The sequence below is a fragment of the Somniosus microcephalus genome, unplaced genomic scaffold (genome assembly GCF_052327205.1).
Source record: "Somniosus microcephalus isolate GS21.2 unplaced genomic scaffold, FLI_Smic_1.0 unresolved_chr6, whole genome shotgun sequence".
In the NCBI taxonomy this organism is placed as follows: domain Eukaryota; kingdom Metazoa; phylum Chordata; class Chondrichthyes; order Squaliformes; family Somniosidae; genus Somniosus; species Somniosus microcephalus.
Genome location: NW_028225184.1, coordinates 22,052,284 through 22,078,613, shown reverse-complemented (window position 1 = coordinate 22,078,613; position 26,330 = coordinate 22,052,284). Strand labels below are relative to the sequence as shown.

At 42.4% G+C, this 26,330-nt stretch overlaps 1 protein-coding gene across 1 annotated transcript in view; it reads left to right on the top strand.

Annotated features, from left to right (window-relative positions):
- Positions 1-26,330, top strand: part of LOC147087117 (NACHT, LRR and PYD domains-containing protein 3-like) — a 65,864-nt gene that overhangs the window by 3,834 nt on the left and 35,700 nt on the right. Inside the window, exon 3 of the mRNA XM_085978051.1 lies at positions 6,813-6,979. Coding sequence (XP_085834177.1) covers positions 6,813-6,979 — 167 coding nt within the window. The remainder of the gene's footprint in view (positions 1-6,812; positions 6,980-26,330) is intronic.

The following is a 26,330-nucleotide window of genomic DNA, read 5'->3' as shown; positions in this document are numbered from 1 at the left end:
TCTTTTGTGTGGAACCTTATCGAAGGCTTTCTGGAAGTCAAGGTACACCACATCCACTGGCTCTCCCCCATCTATTTTTCCAGTTACTTCCTCAAAAAATTCCAGCAGATTAGTCAAACACGATTTACCCTTTGTAAATCCATGTTGACTCTGTCCGATCCTTTCCCCATTTGTCAAGTGCTCCGCTATTTTATCCTTAATAATGGACTCTAGCATTTTGCCCACAACCGATGTAAGGCTTACTGGTCTATAATTCCCTGCTTTCTCTCTACCCCCCTTTTTAAATATTGGGGTAACATTAGCTACCCTCCAATCCACGGGTACTGTTCCCGAGTCAATGGAGTTCCGGAAGATGATCCTTAGAGCATCTGCTATCTCCAGGGCCACCTCCTTAAGTACCCTAGGATGTAGTTTATCAGGCCCCGGGGATTTGTCGGCCTTCAGTCCCCTCAACTTACCCAACACCATATCCCTAGAGATACTAATTTCTGTCAGCTCCTCCCTCTCATTAGTCCCCATGTTTGCCGATATTCCTGGGAGGTTATGTGTGTCCTCCTTTGTGAATACAGAACCAAAGTATGAGTTTAATTGGTCTGCCATTTCCTTATTCTCCATTATATATTCTCCCGAATCGGACTGCAAGGGACCGACTTGGGATTTTACCAGTCTTTTCCTCCTGATATACCGATAAAAGCTTTTGCAGTCTGTCTTTATGTTTGCTGCAAGTTTACTTTCGTATTCTATTTTCCCCTTCCTGATTAATCCCTTTGTCCTCTTTTGCTGTATCCTGTTCTGACCCAATCTTCCGGTCTGGTGCTTTTTTTTGCCAGTTGATATGCCCTTTTTTTTGATTTTATGCTGTCCCTAATTTCCCTCGTTATCCACGGTTGAGTCACCTTTTTAGGTTTATTTTTATGCCAAACCGGTATAAACATGTTCTGGAATTCTTCCATTCTATCTTTGAATGCTTGCCATTGTCTCTCCACTGTCAATCCCCCCAGAAACACCACCCAATCAATCTTACCCAATTCCCGTCTCATACCCTCGTAATTCCCTTTATTTAAGTTCTGGACCTTAGTCTCTGATTCAATTTCCTCACTCTCCATCTCGACTGAGAGCTCGATCATATTATGATCGCTCTGACCCAAGGGGCCTCGTACAAGAAGATTGCTGATAAGTCCCTTCTCATTGCACAATACCCAGTCTAAAATGGCCTGATCTCGAGTCGGCTCCTCGACATATTGGTCCAGATAACCGTCCCGAAAACATTCCAGGAATTCCTCCTCCTCAGAATTTTTACTAATTTGGGTAGTCCAATCAATATGTAAATTAAAGTCACCCATGATGACAGCTGTGCTCTTATCGCACGCTTCTCTAATTTCCCTTTTTATGCCTTCCCTCACCTCCATATTACTATTTGGAGGCCTATATATCACACCCACTAACGTTTTCCTCCCCTTGCTATTTCTCATTTCTACCCATACAGATTCCGTTTCATCCGAGTTAATATCCTTCCTTTCCATTGCATTAATCCCCTCCTTTACCAGCAATGCTACCCCACCTCCCCTACCTTTTTGCCGATCCTTCCTAAATATTGTATATCCCTGGATGTTAAGTTCCCAGCCTTGCCCACACTGCAGCCACGTTTCTGTAATCCCAATCAAATCATACTTGTTTACCTCTATTTCCACAACTAATTCATCCACCTTGTTCCTAATGCTTCTAGCATTAAGATACAAAGCCTTCAGGCTTGCTTTTTTCACACTCTCATTATGAATTAGTTTGGCCCTTTGTGTTTCTCTCCTTTGCTTATTGCTTCTCACCTTTCTACCATCTATTTCTGACTTCATATGACTTCCCTCTTTTCCACTACCTAGGTTCCCATCCCCCTGCCAAATTAGTTTAAATCCTCCCGAACCGCCCTAGAAAATATTACCCCGAGGACATCGGCTCCCTCACAGTTCAGGTGTAGACCGTCCCCTTGGTACAGGTCCCTCCTCCCCAAGAACTGGTTCCAATGCCTCAAGAATTTAAATCCCTCTCCCTTGCACCACTGCTCAAGCCACGTATTTAGCTTATCTATCTTATTCTCTCTAAACTTATTAGCTCGTGGCACTGGTAGCAATCCAGAGATTACTACCTTTGAGGTCCTACTTTTCAATTTAGCTCCTAACTCCCTAAATTCAGCTTGTAGGACCTCCTCCCTCTTTTTACCTACATCGTTGGTACCTACATGTACCACGACAACTGGCTGATACCCCTCCCCCTTCAGAATGCTCTGCACCCGCTCCGAGACATCCTTGACCCTTGCACCAGGGAGGCAACATACCATCTTGGAGTCTCGGTCTCGGCCACAGAAACTCCTGTCTATCCCCCTTACAATTGAATCCCCTATCACTATAGCCCTATCCCTCTTTTTACCGCCCTTCTGTGCAGCAGAGCCAGTCATGGTGCCCTGAACCTGGCTGCTGGTGCCTTCCCCTGATAAGTCATCTCCCCCAACAGTACCCAAAACGGTAAACCTGTTTTGGAGGGAGATGACCGCAGGTGACTCCTGCACTACCTTCCTGCCTTTACCCTGCCTTTTGGTCACCCATTTACTGTCTGAGCTAGCGTTTACCTGCGGTGTGACCAACTCACTGAATGTGCTATCCACAAGATCCTCAGCATCGCGTATGCTCCAGAGTGAGTCCATTCGCAGCTCCAGCGCCGCCATGCGGTCCGCTAGGAGCTGCAGCTGGACACACTTCCTGCACACATAGTTGTCAGGGACAGTGTCCCTGATTTCCCACATGGCACAGGAGGAGCATGACACGGGTCTGAGCTGCCCTTCCATGACTTAACCCTTACAAGACCCTTTTATTTACTACGATTTAGCTTAATTATTGAATTCTACTTGGAATAAGTTTGTGAAAGTACTCACCAACCTGTGTAAACCTGCGGCTCTTCTACGGATGGGCATCATGGATATCCGTGTTGGTCAGAGGCTGGAAGTTGTTTGCTGCAGGGTAGAAAGATTGGTAGATACCCTTCTATGGGTCTGTTAATATAGAGGTGTGGATGGAGTTAGGGGAATGAGTTGCTCAACTGATGTGCGGGCTAATCAACGGCTGGTGAAGAGCTGTTGTCCGTGGGGACCATAGAAATAGGAGAGCAATAGTGGTGGCTAAACTGTAGCCTGTGGAATAGACGACCTCTATGGCAGTCCCAAGCCACAGCACTGGATGGCAATTTGCCTCGATGATACCAGAACGAAGAACGTCACAGGACAGGAGGAACCATTTCGGAGTGGAGTTAGAGAGCAGAAAGAAAATGTGCTCAACCGCAATAGATCTTCACAAACAGTTGATTAACCCACAACTCAGCCATCCCCCAAATACATCCCCTCCCCTATATTAATTGTCCTAACACGATCTCTACCAATCCAAAGAACTTCCAACCTCTGACTGACACTGATATCCAAGACACCTCACAGACCACTCTACTTACAGGCGCAGTCACTACAATGAACCATGCTGCAGATAAAGTCGCAAAGTCAAAAGCTGTAATTTATTAAAGGCTGTTAGAACAGACCTAATGTCACCTGTGGGTCGACTTTAAGTGAGACTTGCGTATTCTGCCCGCCTACGAAGTGCAGGTGCAATCGTGGCATGTTTACCTTGAAGGCTGACCACTCAAGCTCTGTTCAGCCGAGCTAGGAGTCGAAGGTGCCCAATTGTGAGCCAACGGCCGGGATGACGTTTCCACATGTCTGCCCTTGCTGTCTTCAGGTCTGTGGTTCATGGTGAGCAGACTCATGTAACTCACAATCTGTTCCACGCGGGGAACCGATTTATCTACTGGTGCTTGAGAGCGATGGAACCAGTGCTGCTTCATCGTGTGCATCATCGAGTTGATTGTCCCCATTTCAATCAGGTTATGTGGGGCCCAGGTCTTCAGACGGAGGTACACAAATCGGGAGAGTGACATGGCATGGAAAGGTTACTCCGTTGTGGTTAGTTAAGAACATAAGAACATAAGAAATAGGAGCAGGAGTAGGCCAATCGGCCCCTCGAGCCTGCTCCGCCATTCAATAAGATCATCGCTGATCTGATCCTAACCGCCAATCCACTATCACAGAACCATCTCCTGAATCTAACAGAATTAGACACACGAAATAGGAGCAGGATCAGGCTACACGGCCCATGGGCCTGCTCCGCTACCCACAGGGCCATGACCGATCCGAACCTAGACTCATGTCCAAATTCGTGCCCGCTCCCCGTAACCCTTAATTCCCTTTACTTCTAGGAAACTGTCTATTTCTGTTTTAAATTTATGTAATGATGTAGCTTCTACAGCTTTTTGGGGCAACATATTCCATGGACCTACCACCCTCTGAGTGAAGTAGTTCCTCCTCATCTCAGTTTTGAAAGAGCAGCCCCTTATTCTAAGACTATGACACCTAGTTCTAGTTTCACCCATCATCGGGAACATCTACCCCACATCCACCCGATCCGAGCCCTTCACAATCTTATATGTTTTAATAAGATCGCCTCTCATTCTTCTGAACTCCAATGAGTAGAGTCCCAATCTACTCAACCTCTCCTCATATGTCCATCCCCTCATCCCTGGGATTAACCGAGTGAACCTTCATTGTACTGACTCGGGAGCAAGTATGTCCTTTCTTAAGTATGGACACCAAAACTGTACGCAGTATTCCAGGTGTGGTCTCACCAATACCTTGTACAACTGAAGCAATACCTCCCTATTTTTATATTCTATCCCCCTAGCAATGAAAGCCAACATTCCATTGGCCATCTTAACCACTTGCTGTACCTGCATACTAACCTTTTGAGTTTCGTGCACCAGGACCCCCAGATCCCTTTGTACTTCAGTACTTTCCAGTTTCTTTTCATGAAGATAATAACTTGCTCTACGATTTTTCCTGCCAAAGTGCATAACCTCACACTTTCCAGTATTGTATTCCATCTGCCAAATCTCTGCCCACTTACTTAGCCTGTCCATGTCCCCTTGCAGGTTTTTTATGTCCTACTCACTCACTACTTTCCCTCCCATCTTAGTATCATCTGTAAACTTTGATATGTTACACTCGGTCCCCTCCCCCAAATCGTTAATATAGATTGTAAAGAGTTGAGGACCCAGCACTGACCCCTGCGGAACACCACTAGTTACTGATTGCCAGTCTGAGAATGAACCATTTATCCCAACTCTCTGCCTTCTGTTAGATATCCAATCCTCTATCCATGCCAGAATGTTACCCCCGATCCCGTGATTTTTTATCTTAAGCAATAATCTTTTGTGTGGCACCTTGTCAAATGCCTTTTGGAAGTCTAAATACACTACGTCCAGTGGTTCCCCTTTATCCACCCTATACGTTATTTCCTCAAAGAACTCCAGCAAATTTGTCAAACATGACTTCCCCTTCATAAAACCATGCTGACTTTGTCCTATTAAATTATGATTATCCAAATGTCCTGTTACTGTCTCCTTAATAATGGACTCCCAAATGTTACCTACCACACATGTTAGGCTAACCGGTCTATAGTTTCCAGCCTTCTGTCTACTGCCCTTTTTAAATAAGGGTGTTACATTAGCAGTTTTCCTGTCTGCCGGGACCTTTGCCGAGTCCAGGGAGTTTTGGAAAATTATTACCAATGCATCCACAATCCCTACCGCCACTTCCCTCAAGACCCTAGGATGTAAGCCATCAGGTCCAGGTGATTTATCCGCCTTGAGTCCCATTATTTTACCGAGTACCACTTCCTTAGTGATTTTGATCGTGTTTAGCTCCTCCCCCCCTTTAGTCCCCAGTTTGTCCAGTGTTGGGATATTCTTAGTGTCTTCTACTGTAAAGACTGATGTAAAATATTCATTCAGTGTTTTTGCCATCTCCATATTTCCCACCATTAATTTCCCGGTCTCATCCTCTAAGGGACCAACATTTACTTTACCACCCTTTTTCTTTTTATATAACGATAAAAACTCTTACTATCTGTTTTTATATTTTTTACTAATTTACTTTCATAATCTATCTTCCCTTTCTTAATCAATCTTTTTGTCATTTTTTGCTGTCTTTTAAAGTTTTCCCAATCCTCTATCCTCCCACTAGTTTTGGCTACCTTATATGCCCTTGCATTTAGTCGAATACTATCCTTAATTTCTTTACTTAGCCACGGATGGTTGTCTTTTCTTTTACACACTTTTCTTCTCAGTGGAATATATTTTTTTTGGAAGTTGTAAAATAACTCCTTAAATGTACACCACTGATCATGTATCGTCTTAACCTTTAATCTATTTTCCCAATCCACTCTTCTCAATTCCGCTCTCATACCTTCACAGTCTCCTTTATTCAAGCTTAGCACGCTTGTTTGAGATGCAACATTCTCACCCTCCAATTGAATATGGAATTCAACCATGTTATGGTCACTCATTCCAAGGGGATCATTTATTAGGACATTTTTAATTAATCCCGTCTTGTTACACAGGACCAGATCTAAGTTTGCTTGCCCCCTGGTCGGTTCAGTTACATACTGCTCAAGAAACCCATCCCTAATACACTCAATGAACTCATCCTCAAGGCAGCCCAGCCCAATTTGATTTGCAGCATTGATTCCAATGGATGGAAATGATGCCTGGCCATCGAATTGGTTCGGGCTAATAATGATGTATTTTATATCTCGATAATCTGAACTTGTAAAAACGAACTTAAGCTGTTTATATTCTAATGGAAAAGAAAGGAGAACCGTCTCCATAACGCTGCAATTCCTGAAAAAGTAATCTCAGGAATTAAACAATTCGTTTTGTATTCATAGATCCGATCTCTACCATCACTGAGCTCTTGATCAAGTGCAACGATTACCAGCTCTTCCAATTGACGAAATTCTACCGGGACAGACTAGAGCAGGCGATTGAAGGAGGGGTGGACGGAGTTAGCTCTTTGTTAACATACGAGAGGTATTTCGATGGACAAGAACACCTGGTGAGTGGGAGGGACACAGAATGAGTGCAGGTTACTTCAATATGACAAAAATGACAGGATATCAGAGCGTAGAATCGTAGAATCGCCCTGAAAAGGCAAAGTTAACCAGACAGGAAGAAAAACAGCAAATGTTGTTTGAAATAACAATGCAAAATTGAGATTTCCCAGCAGACAAGTGAGTGTATCTACCATGAGGCAGAGGATAACGTATCCGATATAACCTTTAGTGTGATCTGATAACTAAATGTATAAATAACTTAATGGGAATGGGACAAGAACCAGAGACAAGAAAGACAGACAGGATTAAGAAGGAAGGTAACGGGTTGAGCAATCTGCAAATTACTGTGTAGCATTTCAGGGAACAGTGAGATTAGCCAGAATTTGTAAACTTCGACTCCTCGTGAACGCAGAGCCGGCATATCTTGGATCCACTTTCAACAGGTTGAAGTGGTTGTTAGAATAGGAAACAAACGGAGACAAAGCCTCTTACAGGGAATATTCACAGAGAATGGGTCCTATATGATGGCATTAACAAGTTAAATGTGCTAGAAAAAAAAATGAATGTGGCCCAAACAATCTAAATCAGAGAATAATTAATATAAATTATCACTTAAATTATTAACCAATACAGACATTTCAACTACAAGGGACACCATGGTTACCATAGTATATTTCATTCCCGATTGCGTTTCAAGCTCACAGCCTAAGGAATATAGTGCAGACCACTAAAAATCATTTGCTTCCATTAGTTCAGTGTAGAGTAATGATCACTGATTTAGTGTTCTACAATTAGTTCATAGGAACAGGAGGAGGCCATTCAGACCCTCGAGCCTGTTTCGCCATTGAAATAGAGCATGCTTCATCTGTATCATAACTCCATCCTTGGCTCCATATCCTTTTAAACACTTGTTTAGCCAAATTCTAGCGAACTCAGATTTAAAATGATGAATTGAGCCAACATCTACAGCTTTTTGCTGGCGATTGCTCCACAGTTCTAGCGATGGCTGAGCATAATTTATGCTGATTAGAGAAAGCCAGCATTGATTTGTGCACTTTGCGTGAAGAAGTGTTTCCTAACATCTTTCCTGAATGGCCTGGCTCTGATTTTAACGTCATGTCCATTTTTCTTTGACTCCCCAACCAGCGGAACAAGTTGCTTTATATACCATACCAATTCCTTTCAAAATTCTACAAGCATAAATCAAATAACCCCTTAAACTTTTATATTGCAGGAAATACAGGCGTAGTTTATGTAATATGTCCCCATAATCACACTTGGAGACCTGGTAACATTCTGGTGAATCTGCACTACACGCCTTCCATTGCCAATATATCAGTGCTACGGTGCGTTGCCCAGAGCTGTACACAATACTCCAGATGTGGTGTAACCATGGTTTTGTAATGCTGAAGCAAAACGTCCTCCTCTTTATATTATATCCCTCTCGTTATAAAGTCTATCATTCCATTAGACTTCTTGATTATTTGTGTACCTGAACACAGCATTTAAGTGATCTATGTTCATGGATCACTAAATCCCATTGGACCTTCACTGTTCCTAGTTTTTCACCATTTAAATAAGACTCGGATGTATGCTTTCTTGATCCAAAATGGATGACCTCACACTTGCCTGTGTTGGAATCCATCGGCCACTGTTACACTTAATCTAATTAAATGCACTCGTGGCTGGCCTCCCACGTTCTACCCCACTTAAACTTGAGGTCATCCATAAGCCGGATGCCGGTGTCCTAACTCGCACCAAGTTCCATTCCCCCATCACCCCTGTACTCGCTGATCCTCATTTGCTCTCGGTTAAGCAACGCCTCGATTACCAAATTGTAATTTTTTTCAAATGCTGCCAAGGCCTCTCTAAACTTCTTCAGCCCCACAGCCCCCTGAGATATCTGCATTCCTCTAATTCCGCCCTCTTGAGCATCCCTGGTATAATCTCGCAACCATTGGTGGTCGTGTCTTCAGCTGCCTAGGACCTAAGCTCTGAAATTCCCTCCCTAATCCTCTCCACCTCTCTACCTCTTTTTCTCCTTTAAGACGCTCCTTTAAACTTACCTGTTTGACCAAGCTTTTGGTCATCTGGCCCAATTTCTCCTTATGTTGTTCGGTGAAAAATGTTTTGTCTAATAATAATCCTGTGGAGTGCCTGGTGACATTTTACTATGGTAAAGACGCTATATAAGTGAAGGTTGTTGTTGTTGTTGTTCTATTAATGCCTCGTTGTTTTTGCAAGCTCCCGTTCTGCACTACCTACAATACCTCTACTCTTTGTGCTATCTGCAAACTTGGATATATGGCTCGCTATTCTGTCATCTAAGTGATTAATGAATAAAGTGGTTAGTTCAGGCCACAGCAGAGATCATTGTGGAACACAACTGGACATTTTCTTCCAATTATAGTGCATACTCATTACCTCTACTCACTGTCTTCTACCACCTGAACAATCTCCGAACCAGGTCAAAAGTGGACCTACATTCAATTTGCTTTAATTTATTTAAGAGTATGTCATAGGGAAGAATATTAATAATGATAATAATAATCAACTTTATTGTCATTGTTAGTGCACAAGTGCAGTACAATGAAATGTAGTCTTGCGGCTCCGAAGAGTGTACATTTAGATTAAGACATTTAAACATTCAACATTAATTTGCCTTGTAATACATTAACATAGACATAACCATAATAAAGTGCATTGGCAGATGTGCAGACTTCAGATTTTATTTGTGGAGTTCAGTAGGATGACAGCCCTGAGAAAGAAGCTGTTCCTAAATCTGGTCGTTCGGGTGCGAATGCATCTGTAGCGTCTCCCAGGTGGCAGGAGGGCGAGCAGACTGTGGCTGGGGTGGGTAGGGTCTTTGATGATGATCTGTGACCTCCGTAAATAGCGTTTCTGGTATATGTGCTCTATGGTCGGTAGCCGGGTGCCGGTAATGCGTTGGGCAGTTTTGACTACCCGCTGCAGGGCTTTCCGGTCATAGTAGCTACAGCTGCCATACCATACTGTGATACAGTTTGTCAGGATGCTCTCTATTGTGCAGCGGTAAAAGTTAGAGAGGATCAGGGGTGACAGGTTACATCCCTTCAGCCTCCTTAGGAAATATAGGCGCTGCTGGGCCTTCTTCACCAGGGAGGAGGTATTGAGGGACCAGGAGAGGTCTTCTGTGATATGGACTCCGAGGAACTTAAAGCTGTCCACCCTTTCCACCACAGCCCCATGGATGTGGATGGGGGTGTGACTTCTGCCTTTAGACTTCCTGAAGTCCACAATGATTTCTTTGGTTTTCTTGATGTTAAGGGCCAGGTTGTTGTCAGCGCACCACTTCACGAGATGCTGGACCTCCTCCCTGTACGCTGACTCATCGTTGTTGGTGATCTGGCCTACTATTGTGGTATCATCCGCAAACTTGATGATGGTGTTGGAACCATGAACAGCCACACAGTCGTGGGTGAAGAGGGAGTAGAGGAGGGGGCTCAGCACACATCCTTGTGGGGCCCCCGTGTTCAGGGTCAGTGGGGGGGAGGTGTGGTTACCTAATTTGACAGACTGGGGTCTGTTTGTTAGGAAGTCCAGGGTCCAGTTGCAGAGGGAAGTTTTCAGGCCGAGAGTGTGGAGTTTGGTTGCCAGCTTGTTGGGGACGATAGTGTTGAATGCTGAGCTGTAGTCTATGAAAAGCATTCTGATGTAGGTCTCTTTACCATCTAAGTGATTCAGTGCAGAATGTAGAGCAGTTGTGATTGCATCCTCCGTTGATCTGTTTGCACGATAGGCAAACTGGTGTTGGTCAAGAGAGGCGGGAACACTGGCTTTGCTGTGAGCCAGGACCAGTCTCTCGAAACGCTTCATTATGATGCGTGTGCGTGCGAAAGGTCGATAGTCGTTCAGGCACATCACAGCCGTTTGCTTTGGCACAGGAATAATGGTAGCGGTCTTGAAGCATGTAGGGACTATTGCCTGGGCCAATGACAGATTGAATATGACGGTGAAGACATCAGCCAGCTGATCAGCACATTCCTTGAGTACCCGTCCAGGGATGCTATCCAGTCCAGCAGCCTTTCGTGTGTTCACTCCGCATAGAACACCCCTTACATCGGAGGTTGACAGAGTGAGCACCTGGTCTTCCGGGGGTGGCAAGGTTTTGGTAGCCGGCTCCCTGTTGTCCCTGTCAAAGCGAGCATAGAAGTTGTTAAGCTCCTCCGGAAGGGAGGCATCGCTAACCGGGGGGCTGGTATTTTTGCTCTTGTAGTCAGTGATGGACTGGATGCCTTGCCACATGCGCAGGGGGTCCAAGTTGTTGTTGAAATGGTCCTCTATCCGCAGTGTCTGTTTACTTTTGGCAGTCCTGATACCCTTTTTTAGGTTGGTCCTAGCTGCACTGTAAGCCGCCGCGTCACCAGATTTAAATGCTGCGTCGCTTGCTTTCGACAGCGAGCGGACCTCTCCGTTCATCCAGGGTTTCTGGTTTGGGTATGTCCTGATATTTTTACGGGTCGTGACGACCTCGACGCAACTATTAATGTTGAATAGCACTGTGGATGCGTATTCCTCGAGGCCATTATGGGCAAACATGCCCCAATCAGTGCGTTCAAAGCAATCCTGAAGCTCCGAGACTGCCCCCTCTGGCCATACTTTCACTTCATCAAATGACGTCAGGAAGTCCCTACAAACTAAATCAATTGTAATTTCCTCATCTGCCCATTAGTTACATTCTACAACAATCAATTAGGTTAGTTATACATGACTTACCCTTTACAAACCCATGTTGGCTCTCTAATCAGCACAAATTTTGCTCAGCCACTCGGTCCTTAATTATAGATTCCAATAACCTTACCACAATACGTGTCAGATTAACTGGTCTATAACTTCCTGATTTCTCTATCTCATTTATCATAAATAATAGAGTTAAATTTTCAATTTTCCAATCTAAAGGGACAATTTCTGAATCGAGAGAGCTTAGAAAGTTTCTGGCTATAACCTCTGCAATTTCCTCAATACTTCCTTTAAAAACCTGGGGTGCAAACCATCAGGTCCTGCGGATCTGTCAGTATTTTAGTTCCATCATTTTTTCTAATAATATGTTCTTGCTTACATTAACTTTATTGAGTTCCAGTCCTAGATTAATTTTATCTTCCCTGATGTGTCACGTATGTTATCCTCTTGTTCCAGTGGGAAGACTGTCAAAAGTAATTATTCAACACGTCTGCTATTTCCTTTTTTCATTTGCAATATTATCCCCATTATTATTTAAAGGGCACATATTACCCTTGTTCTTCTAAAATAATTGTTGATTTTTTGATATCCCTCGCAAGTTTCTTTTCATGTACCCTTGTTGCAACCCTTACTAGTTTTTTGTCTTCGTTTTCTGTTCTTTATATCTCTCCCAGGCCCCTAGATCTACAAAATTCTTCGCAATTCTACATGTTATTTCCTTCAATGTTATGTTATCTTTCACCTGTTTTGTCGTCCCTGGCTTAGAGGTAAATATTGGTCATGTATTAAGCTAAATTATATTTGAGCACCTGGTACTGTTAAACATTATTTGTACCCGCTATCAGTTTTCACCAGTTTATGGTTGCCAGTCTGTGTCTCAACTCGTTAAAATTAGACTTCCAAAATCTAGAACCTTAGTAACTCTTTCTCCTTTTCAAACCTAACATTGAATTCGATCACCTTATGATGACTGTGAGTGAAATGATCCTTTACCTTTAGATTAATAACAGAGGCTGGCTCATTATTACTAGCTAAATTTAGTATGGTCTGCCGTCTTGTTGGTTCTAGAACATCTTTCTCAGTAAACTAACATGTATACAGTCAACACATTCACTATCTTACTGGCCATAGTTAACCTGATCTTCCCAATCTATATGAAAATTAAGATCTCCCATTAAGATTACTTTGGGTTTGCTACAAGCTACTCTAATAACTGAATAAATACAATCTGCTGCTATCAAGAGGCCTGTGCACAGCTCCCATTACAGTTTTAAGTCCGCTCTTATTCCCCAATTCAATCCACAGAATATCAGCTGATTACATTCCCTTACGTATATCCACCCTCACTACTGTTACAATAGTATATTTAATCAATAAGATGGCCACTCCTCCTATTCCAGTTTCGCTATCCTTTATAAAGACGTTAAAAACTGGAATATTTAAGTCCCTGTCCTGACCAGCTTGCAGACATGTCTCTGTAAAAGCCAGCCTGTTGTTCCCTCTAATCTGTATTTGAGCCTCTAATTCACTCAATTTATTTCTTCTACTCTGTGCGTTAATATAGGGAACTCTTACTTGTCCTTTAGCTCTGATGTTTCCTTTAATACACCGTTTAACTTAACACGTTTCTCATTTGTTCCTCCTGCTGTAACTACATTAGTTACTTTAGTATTCCTTTCAACTGGAGTATCAGTGTTGTGACCTGAATTCTGCTTTTATCCCTCTTTTAATCGTTAAATTATCATTTTAACTATTGTTTATGACTGAGCCCCCCCACAACCATTTATTAGTTTAAAGTCATTTTTACCACACTATGTAACCTTTCCGCCAGGACCTTCATCCCAGCCCGGTTCTGGAGCAGCCCGTCCCAACGGTACAGCTCTCTCCTGTCCCACTGCTGGTGCGAGTATCCCATGAAACAGACATCCACCTTCTCACACCACTCCTTCAACCACGTGTTCGCCTTCCTGTTCTGTTTGTCCCTATGCCAGTTAGTATACCATAATTGTGAGATGACAACGCTTGAGGTCTTGCTTTTTAACTTTAGCCCCTTTTGCCAGTTGTCACTGGTCTCGAAAAGGAACTCAGCAATTGGATCTTCTCTTCCCTTTTCCAAATTCCTTTCTAGCCGCAATGAGATATCCCTTACCCTAGCACCAGGTAGGCAATACATCCTTCGGAACACTCGATCATAACTGCAGAGCATGCTGTCTATTCCCCTAATTATTGAATCCGCTATGATCAATGTTCAGCACAGAGCAGTGATCATTGTGAGGGAGGATGCCCTTGCCATGGAGAGATTGCAGCGATGATTCACCAGACTGATAACTGGGTTGGCAGGAATGACGTATGTAGAGAGATTGGGTATAACACTCGCCAGAGTTTAGAAGAATGAGAGGGGATCTCATTGGAACTTATAAATTTCCAGCAGCACTAGACAGACTAGCTGCAGGAAAGATGTTCCCGACGGCGGGGGAGTCCCAAACCACTGGTCACAGTCTAAAGATAAGGGGTAAGACATTTAGGAATGAGATGAGGAGGAATTTTTTCACCCAGAGAGTGTTGAATCTGTGGAATTCTCTACCATCGAAGGCTGTTGAGGCCAATTCATTAAATATATTCAAGAAGGAGTTAAATATATTTCTTAAGGCGAAAGGAATCAAGGGATATGGGGAGAAAGCAGGGACAGGGTACTGAGTGTGGATGATCAGCCATGATCTCATTAAATGGCAGAACAGGCTCGAGGGGCCGAATGGCCTACTCATGCACCTATTATCTATGTTTCTATGTGTTATACAGTTCGTCCAATGTACGTTACACAGCATTAATCATAGTGTGCTAAAGTTACTTCAATGTTCAGAACAGTGATCATTGTGTTATACAGTTAGTTCAATATACATCACAGAGCAGTGATCATGTGTTGTACAGTTAGTTCAATGTTCAGTACATTCGGCCCGTCGACCCCGCTCCGCCATTTAATGAGATCATGACTGATCATCCAATTCAGTGCGCAGTCCATCCGTACTCCCCATATCCCTTGATGTCTTTAGCCTCAAGAAATATATCTGACTCCTTCTTGAATGTATTTAATGAATTGGCCTTAACTGCCCTGTGTGGCAGAGAATTCCACAGGCACACCACTCTCTGGGTGAAGAAATTCCTCCTCATCTCAGTCATAAATGGCTTACCCCGTATCCTTGGTCTGTGATCCCTGGTTCTGGAATCCCCCACCATCGTGATCTTCTTTCCTCTGTCTGGTGGTTTTAGAATGTTATACATTTCAATGACATCCCCTTTCATTCTTCTAAATTCTAGCGAATATAAGCCTAATCGACGCAATCTCGCCTCATACGTCATTCCTGCCACCCCAGCTATCAGTCTGGTGAATTTTCGCTGCACTCTCTCCATGGCAAGAACATCCTTCCTCAGATAAGGCGACCAAAACTGCACACAGTACTCAAGGTGTGGTTTCACCAAGGCCCAGTGCAACTGCAGCAAAACATCCTTGCTCCTGTACTCAAATCCTCTCGCTATGAAGGCCAACATACGATTTGCCTTCGTAACCTGCATGCTTACCTTCAGCGACTGGTGCACAAGGACACCCAGGTCTCGTTGCACTTCCCCTTTTCCCAATCTATTCCAATTCAGATAATAATCTTTCATCCTGTTTTGCCACCGAAGTGGATAACCTCGCATTATCCACATTATACTGCATTCGCCATTTATCTGCCCAATCAGCCAACCTGTCCAAATCGTCCTGGAGTTGCTCTGCATCCTCCTCAAAGCACGCACGCCCACCTAGCATTGTGTTGTCTGCAAACTTGGAGATATTACATCCTGTTCCCTTGTATAGATCATTAATATATTTTGTGAATAGCTGGGGACCTAGCATCGATTCATGCGGTACCCCACTAGTCACTGCCTGCTACTCAGAAAAAGACACATTTATTCCAACTCATTGCTTCCTGTCTGCCAACCAGTTCTCTATCCAAGACAGTACCTTACACCTGAACCCATGTGCTTTAACTTTACACGCTAATCTCTTATGTGGGTCTTTATCGAAAGCCTTCTGAAAGTCCAAATACACCACATCCACTGGTTCTCCCTTATCTATTCTACCAGTTACATCCTCAAAAAATTCCAGTAGATTAGTCAAGCAGTAGTAAATGCATGTTGACTTTGTCCGATCCTGTCACTGTTTTCCGAGTGCTCTGCTATTACATCTTTTATAATTGACTCTACCATTTTCCCCAATACCGATGTCAGGCTTATCGGTCAATAATTCCCCGTTTCTCTCCAGCACTCCTTTTAAATAGTGGGGTTACATTAGCTATCCTCCAATCCATGGGAACTGTGCCAGAATCTATAGAATTCTGGATGATGACCAGCAATGCCTCTACTATTTCTAGGGCCACTTCCTTAAGTACCCTAGGATGTAGACTATCAGGCGCTGGGGATTAATTGGCCTTCAATCCTGTCAATTTCCCAAACTCAATTTCCATCAAAATCAGGGGCAGCACGGTGGCATAGTGGTTAGCGCTGTTGCTTCACAGCGCCAGGGGCCCGGGTTCGAATCTGGCTTCGAGTGACTGTTTGTGTGGAGTTTGCACATTCTTCCTGTGTTTGCGTGGGTTTTCTCCCACACTCCAAAGATGTGTGGGGTAGGTTGATTGGCTATTAAAAATTGACCCTTAGTGTTAGGGGGATTAAGTACGTGGGTTTACGGGGATAGGGTTGGATATGTAGTGGTTACGGGGATCGGGTTGGATATGTGTTGGTGTAGGCTCGATGGGCCGAAATGGCCTTTATCTGCATTGTGGGATTTCTGTGATACTGATTTCATTCAATTCTTCCATCTCATTAGGCACCATGTTCCCGGACATCTCTGGGAATTTATTTGTGTCCTCCTTTTGAAGACAGAAACAAAGTATGTATTTAATTGGCCTGCCATTTCTTTGTTCCCCAACATAAGTTCCCCTGATTCTGCCTGCAAGCGACCAACCTTTGACTTCACCAATCTTTTTCTGTTCCCATATCTAGAGAAGATTTTACAGTCAGTTTTTATGTTCCCTGCAAGCTTACTCTCATAATCTATTTTCCCACTCTTAACTAATCCTTTTGTCCACCTTTGCTCAATCCTAATTTGCTCCCATTCCTCAGGTTTGCTGAGTTTTCTGGCCAAATGATATGTCCTCTCCTTGGATCCTATTCTATACCTAATTTCCCTTGTTAGCCATGGTTGAGTCACTTTTTTGTTTTATTATTGTGCCAAAGAGGGATGAACAAATTCTGCAGTTAATCCATGCGATATTTAAAGGTTTGGCATTGTCTATCCACTGTCAAACCTTTAAGTAATATCCCCCAATCCATCCTAGCCAACTCGTGACTCATAACCTCGTAGTTTTCTTGATGTAAATTCAGAAGACTTGTCTCTGAGTCAGGTACTTCACTCTCCATTTTAATGAAGAATTCTATCATATTATGATCGCTCCTCCATAAGGGGCCTCTGACAACAAGATTGCTAATTAATCATTTCTCATTACATAATATCCTGTCTAAGATGGCCTGATCCCGAGTTGGTTCCTCGACATATTAGTCCAGGAAACTATCCCGTATACACTTATGGAATTCCTCCTCCACCGTATTGTTACTAATTTGATTACCCAATCTATATGTAGATTAATGTGACCCGTGATAACTGCTGTGCCCTTACTGCACGCGTCTCTAATTTCCCATTTAATGCCATCCCCAACCTCAGCATTTGTGTTTGGGTCTTTATACCACTCCCACTAACGTAATCTGGCGCTTGGCATTTTGCAGCTCTACTCATACAGATTCCACATCATCAGAGCTTATACCCTTCCTTATAATTGTGTTAATCTCGTCTTTAACCAGCAATGATACCCCACCTGCTTTTCGTTTTTTCCTGTCCTTCCTGAATATTGAATGCGCCTGGATGTTCAATTCCCAGTCTTGGTCACCCTGGAGCCATGTCTCCGAAATCCCAATTATATCATATCCGTTAACAACTATTTGCACATCTAATTCATCCACCTTATTAAGAATAAGAACATAAGAACATAAGAAATAGGAGCAGGAGTAGGCCAATCGGCCCCTCGAGCCTGCTCCGCAATTCAATAAGGTCATGGCTGATCTGATCCTAACCGCCAATCTAATATCACAGAACCATCTGCTGAATCTAACAGAATTAGACAAACGAAATAGGAGCAGTGTCAGGCTACACTGCCCTTGGGCCCGCTCCGCTACCGACAGGGCCATGTCCGATCCGAACCTAGAATCATGTCCAAATTCCTGCCCGCTCCCCGTAACCCTTAATTCCCTTTACTTCTAGGAAAATGTCTGCTTCTGTTTTAAATTTATGTAATGATGTAGCTTCTACAGCTTTTTGGGGCAGCATATTCCATGGATCTACAAGCCTCTGAGTGAAGTAGTTCCTCCTCATCTCAGTTTTGAAAGAGCAGCCCCTTATTCTAAGACTATGACCCCTAGTTCTAGTTTCACCCATCATCGGAAACATCCTCCCCGCATCCACCCAATCCAACCCCTTCACAATCTTATATGTTTCAATAAGATCGCCTCTCATTCTTCTGAACTCCAATGAGTAGATTCCCAATATACTCACCCTCTCCTCATATGTCCATCCCCTCATCCCCGGGATTAACAGAGAACCTCCTTTGTATTGACTCGAGAGCACGTATGTATTTTCTTAAGTATGGACACCAAAACTGTATGCAGCATTCCAGGTGCGGTTTCACCAATACCTTGTACAACTGAAGCAATACCTCCCTATTTTTATATTCTATCCCCCTAGCAATGAAAGCCAATATTCCATTGGCCTTCTTAATGACTTGCTGCACCTGCATACTAACCTTTCGAGTTTCGTGCACAAGGACCCCCAGATCCATTTGTACTTCAGTACTTTCCAGTTTCTTGCCATTAAGATAATAACTTGCTCTACGATTTTTCTTGCCAAAGTGCATAACCTCACACTTTCCAGTATTGTATTCCATCTGCCAAATCTCTGCCCACTTACTTAGCCTGTCTATGTCCCCTTGCAGGTTTTTTATGTCCTCCTCACTCACTACTTTCCCTCCCATCTTAGTATCATCTGCAAACTTTGATATGTTACACTCGGTCCCCTCCTCCAAATCGTTAATATAGATTGTAAAGAGTTGGGGACCCAGCACTGAACCCTGCGGAACACCACTAGTTACTGATTCCCAGTCTGATAATGAACCATTTATCCCAACTCTCTGCCTTCTGTTAGATAGCCAATCCTCTATCCATGCCAGAATATTACCCCCAATCCCGTGATTTTTTAACTTAAGCAATAATCTTTTGTGTGGCACCTTGTCAAATGCCTTTTGGAAGTCTAAATACACTACGTCCACTGGTTCGCCTTTATCCACCCTATATGGTACTGCCTCAAAGAACTCCAGCAAATATGTCAACCATGACTTCCCCTCCATAAAACCATGCTGACTTTGTCCTATTAAATTATGATTATCCAAATGTCCTGTTAATGTCTCCTTAATAATCGACTCCAAAATTTTACCTACCACAGACATTATGCTAAACGGTCTATAGTTTACAGCATTCTGTCTACTACCCTTTTTAAATAAGGGTGTTACATTAGCAGTTTTCCAGTCTGTCGGGACCTTTGCTGAGTCCAGGTAGTTTTGGAAAATTATTACTAATGCATCCACAATCCCTACCGCTACTTCCCTCAAGAGACTAGGATGTCAGCCATCAGGTCCAGGTGATTTATCCGCCTTGAGTCCCATTATTTTACCGAGTACCACTTCCTTAGTGATTTTGATCGTGTTTAGCTCCTCCCCCCCTGTAGCCCCCTTTTTGTCCAGTGTTGGGATATTCTTAGTGTCCTCTAATGTAAAGACTGATACAAAATATTCATTCAGTGTTTTTGTCATCTCCATATTTCCCACCATTAATTTCCCGGTCTCATCCTATAAAGGACCAACATTTACTTTAGCCACCCTTTTTCTTTTTATATAACTATAAAAACTCTTACTAGCTGTTTTTATATTTTATGCTAATTTACTTTCGTAATCTATCTTCCCTTTCTTAATCAAACTTTATGTTATTTTTTGCTGTCTTTTAAAGTTTCCCCAATCCTCTATCCTCCCACTAGATTTGGCCACCTTATATGCCCTTGTTTTTAGTCTAATACTATCCTTAATTTCTTTACTTAGCCACGGATGGCTGTATTTTCTTTTACACCCTTGTCTTCTCAGTGGAATATATATTTTTTGGAAGTTGTAAAATAACTCCTTAAATGTACACCGCTGATCATGTATCTTCTTACCCTTTAATCTATTTTCCCAATCCACTCTACTCAATTCTGCTCTCATACCTTCGTAGTCTCTGTAATTCAAGCTTAGCACCCTTGTTTGAGGTCCAAACTTCTCACCCTCTAATTGAATATGGAATTCAACCATGTTATGGTCACTCATTCCAAGGGAATCCTTTTCTAGGACATTTTTAATTAATCCTGTCTCGTTACACAGGACCAGATCTAAAGTTGCTTACCCCCTGGTCGGTTCAGTTACATACTGCTCAAGAAACCCATCCCTAATACACTCAATGAATTCATCCTCAAGGCAGCCCTGCCCAATTTGATTTGTCCAATTAATATGAGTTAAAATCCCCCATAATTATAGATGTTCCCTTATTACAAGCCTCAACTATTTCCTGATTGATACTCCGTCCAACAGTGTTGCAACTGTTCAGAGGCCTATAGAATACGCCCACTAGTTTTTTTTTCCCCTTATTATTCCTTACCTCCAACCAAACTGTTTCATTATCCTGATCTTTTGACCCAGTATCATTTCTCTGTATTACAGTGATTCCTTCCTTTATTAACATAGCCAGCCCACCTCCCCTTCCTTCCTGCCTGTCCTTCCTGATCGTTAAATAACCTGTTATGTTTAATTCCCAGGCATTGTCACCCTGCAGTCATGTTTCTGTAATGGCCACAAGATCATACCCATATGTAGTTATTTGTGCCATTAACTCGTCTATTTTGTTACGAATGCTAGGTGCATTCAGATAGAGAATTTTCAAATATGTTTTGTGACACTTAGTTCCTGCTTTTGCCCTTATTATTACTTTATCTTTTACTGCATACCTTCTGCCCCTTCCTGACACGCTCTGGTTTTTAATTTCCCCACTGCTACCTAAGTCTATGAGCTTCTCTGTTGTCATTTTTATTATTTGCTCCCTAGGAACCTCCCCCCAGTAGTTAGTTTAAAGATCTCTCCACAGCCCTAGATATATGATCCGCCAGGACTCTAGACCCAGCACTGGCCAAGTGAAGCCAATCCCAATGGAACAGCTCCCTCCTGCCCCAGTAATGGTGCCAGTGTCCCAGGAAGCAAAACCCATTTCTCCCACACCAGTCTTTGAGCCACGTATTTAACTCTGTAATTTTATTTGTCCCAGCCAAATTCGCTCGTGGCTCAGGTAATAATCCAGAGATTATTACCCTTGCGATTCTGTTTTTTAATTTGACCCCTATCTGCTCATAATCCTTTAACAGAAGCGGCTTCCTAGTCCCATCTACGTCGTATGTACCAACATGGACCACGACAACTGGATCCAACCCCTCCCACTGCAAGTCTCTTTCCAGCCCAGAGGAGATGTCCTTAACCCTGGCACCGGGTAGGCAACACAGCCTTCGGGACTCTCGCTCTCGGCTGCAGAGAACTCTATCTATCCCCCTAATAATACTATCCCCTACAACTACAACATTTCTATTTATTCCACCCTCTTGAATGGCCCCCCGTTCCACGGTGCTGTGGCCAGGTTGCTCATCCTCCCTGCAGTCCCTGCTCCTGTCCCCACAGCGAGTAAGAACCTCGAACCTGTTGGACAAGAGCAAGGGCTGCGGCTCCTCCAGCTCTACCTCCTGGGTCCCTGTACCTGCCTCACTCGTAGTCACACCGTCCTGTCCCTAACCATGGGCTACATCTGAATTAATTAACTTCATAGGTGTGACCACCTCCTGATTCACAGAGTCCAGGTACTTCTCCCCGTCCGTGATGTGTCACAGTGTTTGAAGCTCAGACTCCAGCTCATCAACACGGAGCTGGAGTTCCTGTAGCAGCAGACACTGGTCACAGATGTAATCACCGTGAGCCTCAATGGGGTTCACCGGCTCCCACATCTCGCAACAGTAACACATCACCTGCTCCATTCTATGTAATTAATTACATTTTTATTGTTAGTTATGGACACCCTCTGCCCGATTTTAGATGCTAGTATCCCCTTTAATTAATTGGATTTAAATTAAATCAATCCCTCTAGTTACACCAGTTAAATGGTTTACCAACAGTCACTCTGCACCAGAAAGGCCTTATTAACTACAACCCACAGAGTTAAAGTTTGAAAAGAGCACCTAACACCCCACTTACCCTAACTCACACTTACCCAAACTCACAGCACTCTTTGATGACTCGCACTAGGACTGGTCTTTTTATACTGTTTGTTTGTTTACAGCCAAATAAGTCACCCCTGCTGAGTGGTTAGAAAACTGCTTTCCACTGCCTGCTGTGCCAATTTACTCCTACTGCAGTGTAACCTTGTTTTACTCTTCTTAAACCAAAAGAAACCCAAATATTTAACTTTTCCCCTTTACTTAAACTGCTTAAGTAATCTTATCAAGAATGATTTAAAGAGAAATAACAATTAAAGAACTCTCACACTTACCCAAACTCACAGCATGCTTTGATGACTCGCACTCAGTGTTTGTTCGCACTAGGACTCCTCGTATTAAGACACAAAGCCCTCAATGTACAGTACAGTAAAGAGCAGTGATCATTGTGTTCTACAGTTAGTCAAATATTCAGTACAGAGCTGTGATCATTGTGTTCTACAGTTAAAACAAAGTTCAGTACAGAGCAGTGTTCATTCTGTTCTACAGTTAGATGGATGTTCTGTAGAGAGCAGTCATCATTGTGTTCTACAGTTAGTTGAATTTTCAGTACAGAACAGTGATCATTATGTTCCACAGTTGTTTCAATGTACAGTACAGAGCAACGACCATTGTGTTCTACAGTTAGTCCAATGCTCAGTACAAGCAGTGATCCTTGTGTTCTACAGTTAGTTCAATGTACAGTAGAGAGCAGTGATCATTGTGTTCTACAGTTCGTTCACTGTTCAGTACAGTGTAGTGATCATTGTGTTGTACAGTTACTTCAGTGTTCAGTACAGAGCAGTGAACATTGTGCCCTACAGTTAGTTCAATGTTCAGTGCAGAGCAGTGATCATTGTGTTCTACAGTTACTTCAATGTTCAGTACAGAGCAGTGATCATTGTGCTCAACATATAATCCCATGCTCAGTACAGAGCTGTGATCATTGTGTTCTACAGTTAGTTCAATATTCAGTACAGAGCAGTGATCATTGTGTTCTACAGTTAGTTCAATATTCAGTACAGAGCAGTGATCATTGTGCTCAACATATAATCCCATGCTCAGTACAGAGCAGTGATCATTGTGTTCTACAGTTAGTTCAACATTCAGTACACTGCAGTGATCATTGTGTTCTACAGTTAGCTCAATGTTCGGTACAGAGCAGTGATCCTTGTGTTCTACAGTTACTTCAATTTTCAGTACAGAGCAGTGACGACTGTGTTCTACAATTAGTTCAATGTTCAGTACAGAGCAGTGATCATTGTGTTCTACAATTAGTTCAATATTCGGTGCACTTCAGTGATCATTGTGTTCTACAGTTAGTTCAATATTCGGTACAGAGCAGTGATCCTTGTGTTCTACAGTTAGTTCAATATTCGGTACACAGCAGTGATCATTGTGTTCTACAATTAGTTCAATGTTCAGTACAGAGCAGTGATCATTGTGTTCTACAATGAGTTCAATGTTCAGTACAGAGCAGTCACCATTGTGTTCTACAGTTAGTTCAATATTCGGTACACAGCAGTGATCATTGTGTTCTACAATTCGTTCAATGTTCAGTGCAGAGCAGTGATCATTGTGTTCTACAATTAGTTCAATATTCGGTACACTTCAGTGATCATTGTGTTCTACAGTTAGTTCAATATTCGGTACAGAGCAGTGATCCTTGTGTTCTACAGTTAGTTCAATATTCGGTACACAGCAGTGATCATTGTGTTCTACAATTAGTTCAATATTCAGTACACAGCAGTGATCATTGTGTTCTACAATTAATTCAATGTTCAGTAAATTGCAGTGATCATTGTGTTCTACAATTATTTCAATATTCGGTACAGAGCAGTGATCATTGTGTTCTACAGTTAGGTCAATATTCGGTACAGAGCAGTGATCCTTGTGTTCTACAATTAGTTCAATATTCGGTACAGAGCACTGATCCTTGTGTTCTACAATTAGTTCAATATTCAGTACACAGCAGTGATCTTTGTGTTCTACAATTAATTCAATGTTCAGTAAACTGCAGTGATCATTGTGTTCTACAATTATTTCAATATTCGGTACAGAGCAGTGATCATTGTGTTCTACAGTTTGTTCAATATTCGGTACAGAGCAGTGATCCTTGTGTTCTACAATTAGTTCAATATTCGGTACAGAGCACTGATCATTGTTTTCTACAGTTTGTTCAATATCCAGTACAGAGCAGTGATCATTGTGTTCTACAATTAGTTCAATATTCGGCACACTGCATGATCATTGTGTTCTACAGTTAGTTCAATATTCGGTACAGAGCAGTGATCCTTGTGTTCTACAGTTAGTTCAATATTCGGTACACAGCAGTGATCATTGTGTTCTACAATTAGTTCAATATTCAGTACACAGCAGTGATCATTGTGTTCTACAATTAATTCAATGTTCAGTAAACTGCAGTGATCATTGTGTTCTACAATTATTTCAATATTCGGTACAGAGCAGTGATCATTGTGTTCTACAATTATTTCAATATTCAGTACAGAGCAGTGATCATTGTGTTCTACAGTTAGTTCAATATCCAGTACAGAGCAGTGATCATTGTGTTCTACAATTAGTTCAATATTCGGCACACTGCATGATCATTGTGTTCTACAGTTAGTTCAATATTCGGTACACTGCAGTGATCATTGTTTTCTACAGTTAGTTCAATGTTCAGTAGAGAGCAGTGATCATTGTGTTCATCAGTTAATTCAATGTTCAGTAAACTGCAGTGATCATTGTGTTCTACAATTATTTCAATATTCGGTACAGAGCAGTGATCATTGTGTTCTACAATTATTTCAATAGTCAGTACAGAGCAGTGATCATTGTGTTCTACAATTATTTCAATATTCAGTACAGAGCAGTGATCATTGTTTTCTACAGTTAGTTCAATATCCAGTACAGAGCAGTGATCATTGTGTTCTACAATTAGTTCAATATTCGGCACACTGCATGATCATTGTGTTCTACAGTTAGTTCAATATTCGGTACACTGCAGTGATCATTGTTTTCTACAGTTAGTTCAATGTTCAGTAGAGAGCAGTGATCATTGTGTTCATCAGTTAATCCCATGTTCAGTACAGAGCTGTGATCAATGTGTTCTACAGTTAGTTCAATGTTCAGTACAGAACAGTGATCATTTCTTTCTGCAGTTAGTCAAATATTCAGTACAGAGCAGCGATCATTGTGTTCTACAGTTAGTTCAACGTTCAGTACAGAGCAGTGATCATTGTGTTCTACAGTTAGTTCAATGTCCAGTACAGAGCAGTGATCGTTATGTTTACAGTTAGTCCAATGTTCAACAAAGCGCAGTGATCACTACCTTCTAACATTTGTCCAATGTTCAGTACAGAGCAGTGATCTATATTTTCTGCAGTTAGTTCACTGTACAGTAAAGATCAGGGATCATTGTGTACCACAGTTAGTCCAATGTACAGTACAGAGCTGTGATCATCCTGTTCTGCAGTAATTTGGATTTTCAGTAGAGAGCAGTGGTTATTGTGTTCTACAATTAGTTGAATGTTCAGTACAGACAAATGATCCTTGTGTTCTACAGTTATTTCAATGTTCAGTACAGAGCAGTGATCACTGTTTTCTACAGTGAGTTGAATGGACAGTAGAGAGCAGTGACCAATGTGGTCTACAGTTAGTTAAAATTCAGTACAGTGCAGTGATCATTTTGATCTACAGTTAGTTCAAGGTTCAGTACAGAGCATTGATCATTTTGATCTACAGTTAGTTCAATGTTCAGTACAGAACAGTGATCATTTTGGTCTAGAATTAATCCAATGTTCAGCTTAGCCCACTGATCTTTGTGTTCTACATTTATTCCATTGTTCAGCACACGGCAGTGGTCATTTTGTTCTACAGTTAGATCAATGTTTAATACAGAGCATTGATCATAGCGTTCCTCAGCTTGTTCAATGTACAATACAGAGCAGTGAAATTTGTGTCCTACAGTTATTTCAATGTTCAGTACAGAGCAGTGATCATTGTGTTCAACAGTTAGTTAACTGTTCAGTACAGAGCTGTGATCATTGTGTTCCCCAGCTTGTTCAATGTACAGTACAGAGCAGTGATCATTGTGTCCAAAGATAGTCCAATGTTCAGCACATAGCAGTGAACACTACGTTCTAAAGTTAGTCCAATGTTCAGTACAGAGCAGTGATCAT